A 2,406-nucleotide genomic window follows, 5' to 3' on the forward strand; every position below is an offset into this window, starting at 1 on the left:
TGAAAGAAAATTGGAAAAGTTAGTGAAGCATGTAAATTTCCCTAAAAATTCAGGGAGCATGATTTAGTACATATCAAAATTTGAGGGGCATGATTTGGTAGATATCAAAGTTCGGGTAACATGGTTTAATACATAAACAATCATTGAAACAGTAAAATTGAATGAAATTAGACAAAAGTCTCTAAATCTAACAATCTCAATAGTTCAAGGGGGATTTTTACGGATAAAAAAGTTCAGAAGGCATAATTTAGTACATAGAGAAAAAATCCTAATTAGCCTATACATTTTGATACAATGGGGATTAATATCATCATTTTTGTCTGAAACAGTACAGCATATATCATTACAAAAGGATCAGTTAGCCTTTTAAGTACATACACTTGTCTATACATCCTTGATTCCAAGCTCCACACTTTTACTTCACAAATAAACAAAAACCATAAAATTTCAAGGCCTTTCATTGTGCAGGACTAAAAGAATAATTCTAAAGGTTTTTCTTAGGAAGAATTGTCTCCCAAACAGCCTCAATTTCTTCTTTTGCTCTTTCAAATATATTTGGACCCTTAACCTCATCAATTGGGGTGTTCTCGTCAATGTCATCACTCGTACCATGGGTTTCTCTGTGATGGTGGTGTGGAGACTTCTCATGGTGTATGATTTCTTCAATCTTTTGCTTGGTTTTCTCAATAAAATTGGGTGTCTCCACGTGGATCTCTGCAAAATTTCAGTGAACAACCAATGGTGTGGAGAGTGGAAAACAACAAACTAAACCAGGAAATTCTAAAAAACAAGCAATGCAGTAATTAGTAAAAAAGCTCAAAAGAGTTCACTTCAATGAGGTGTTTTAGAAAAAGTACCACAAACCATGTCATGTCATATAAAATCTTGCTCATGACAATGTTCAGCTAGAAAAGCTAAAAGCATACCAAACCCAGTGGAACAAAATATCTTCATGCATTAATGACAAAGCAAGTAGACATAGACAAGCGTAAGAAACATATTGATACAAAGAACAGAAACCAAAACCATACAGTGTTGACAGTATTAGTGATAGTTCTTTTTGCTCCAATTAATAATTTTCATACAGGAAGAAACAAAAATTATCCAACAACTTTGTACTAATGACTACAATTTTCATGAGATATACCTGAATTAGATATGGGTTTCTGCTGATTGTGGTTCTCCTTTCTATCTTCATCCCTGCCATCACAATAATTTTCCAAATAATAGCATTGGATTTCAAGAACATTTATAAATATATATATAACTCTGGTCTTAGTTTGGATCTTTTACAGTACCTTCCTCCACGAGTTGAAGACTCCTCTTTGAGATGGATTGTATGGATTAAAGCTTCAACCTCTTCTTTTGCTCGCTCAAACAAATTAGGAGCTCTAACATCCTCCAATGGGGTTTTCACATCAATATCATCTCTCAATCCATGGGTCTCCTTGTGATGAACATGTGCTATCTCTTCTTTTGCTCTCTCAGACAAATTGGGTGTTTGTGATTTATCTAATACAACATTAAGGTTATTGAGTTATCATCATTTACACGAAACAACAAATAAAAACTGACCAATAGAAATACACAACAAATGGTAAATTGATTAAGGAGAAGAAAGTGGTTAATCGGTACCTGATGGAGGGTGAATCGATTGGTGTTTGGAATCCTCCATTGTTAATGTTTGGACGTGATCGATGGGAGAAGTTGAAATTGGAATTGCAGTTTGGTAGGACTCTGAAGACTCAGACAAGTTGTAAATTAAGAATTGCAAAGGCAAAGAAAAAGCGAATATGACAGATTGGACAATTGCAACGTTTGGCCCCACTTTAGTAGTTTATTAGCGGCGGCGGGTATCCCATCTATATCCACGGGAAACATAGGTTGTTTTATGCCACGTGTCATGCAGTTAAAGGTTAGCTCTTTTAGTTTGACAATATAAAATTCCATTAACCATTGGATTTATTTTAATAATTAATTACAAATATTTAAAATATTTGTGTGGAGTCTTTAAAAATATACATATATATTGTTTCCTTCTCATCATGGTTCCAATCCAATGTAACTGAATGAAAAAATTGAATTGGGTTGGATTTTAAAAGTTTGATTATAAATAAAGAGAATTGTTAAAAAATATTATTAATGCGTAACACTCTTTTCAATGTCATATAATTATTGGCATAATTAATTATCAGTTAACCAATTATGATACATCACTTATAGAAAATGTTGGACATCATTGATGCTCAATAAAAGTGCTCATAAATAAATTATATCGGCTAATTAATAATTTTTCTCCCCGAACTTTGACATATACTAAATCGTGCCACCTGAATTTTTTTGGCCGTTAAAAATTCCCCCGAACTATTGAGATTGTTAAATTTAAAGACTTTTTTCTATTTTCAT

General features: G+C 32.9%; 1 protein-coding gene across 1 annotated transcript; it reads right to left on the bottom strand.

Moving 5' to 3' along the window:
• Positions 1-313: 313 nt before the first annotated feature.
• LOC115703652 (uncharacterized) lies at positions 314-1,829 on the bottom strand. Its single transcript, XM_030630892.2, has 4 exons — positions 1,636-1,829; positions 1,299-1,512; positions 1,148-1,200; positions 314-714 (listed from the first exon to the last, which is right to left on the bottom strand). The coding sequence occupies exons 1-4, from the start codon at positions 1,673-1,675 to the stop codon at positions 485-487; spliced, it is 537 nt and encodes a 178-aa protein (XP_030486752.2). The 5' UTR covers positions 1,676-1,829; the 3' UTR covers positions 314-484.
• Between the last annotated feature and the right edge of the window lie 577 nt (positions 1,830-2,406).

This window comes from Cannabis sativa, chromosome 1, assembly GCF_029168945.1.
Source record: "Cannabis sativa cultivar Pink pepper isolate KNU-18-1 chromosome 1, ASM2916894v1, whole genome shotgun sequence".
Taxonomy (NCBI): domain Eukaryota; kingdom Viridiplantae; phylum Streptophyta; class Magnoliopsida; order Rosales; family Cannabaceae; genus Cannabis; species Cannabis sativa.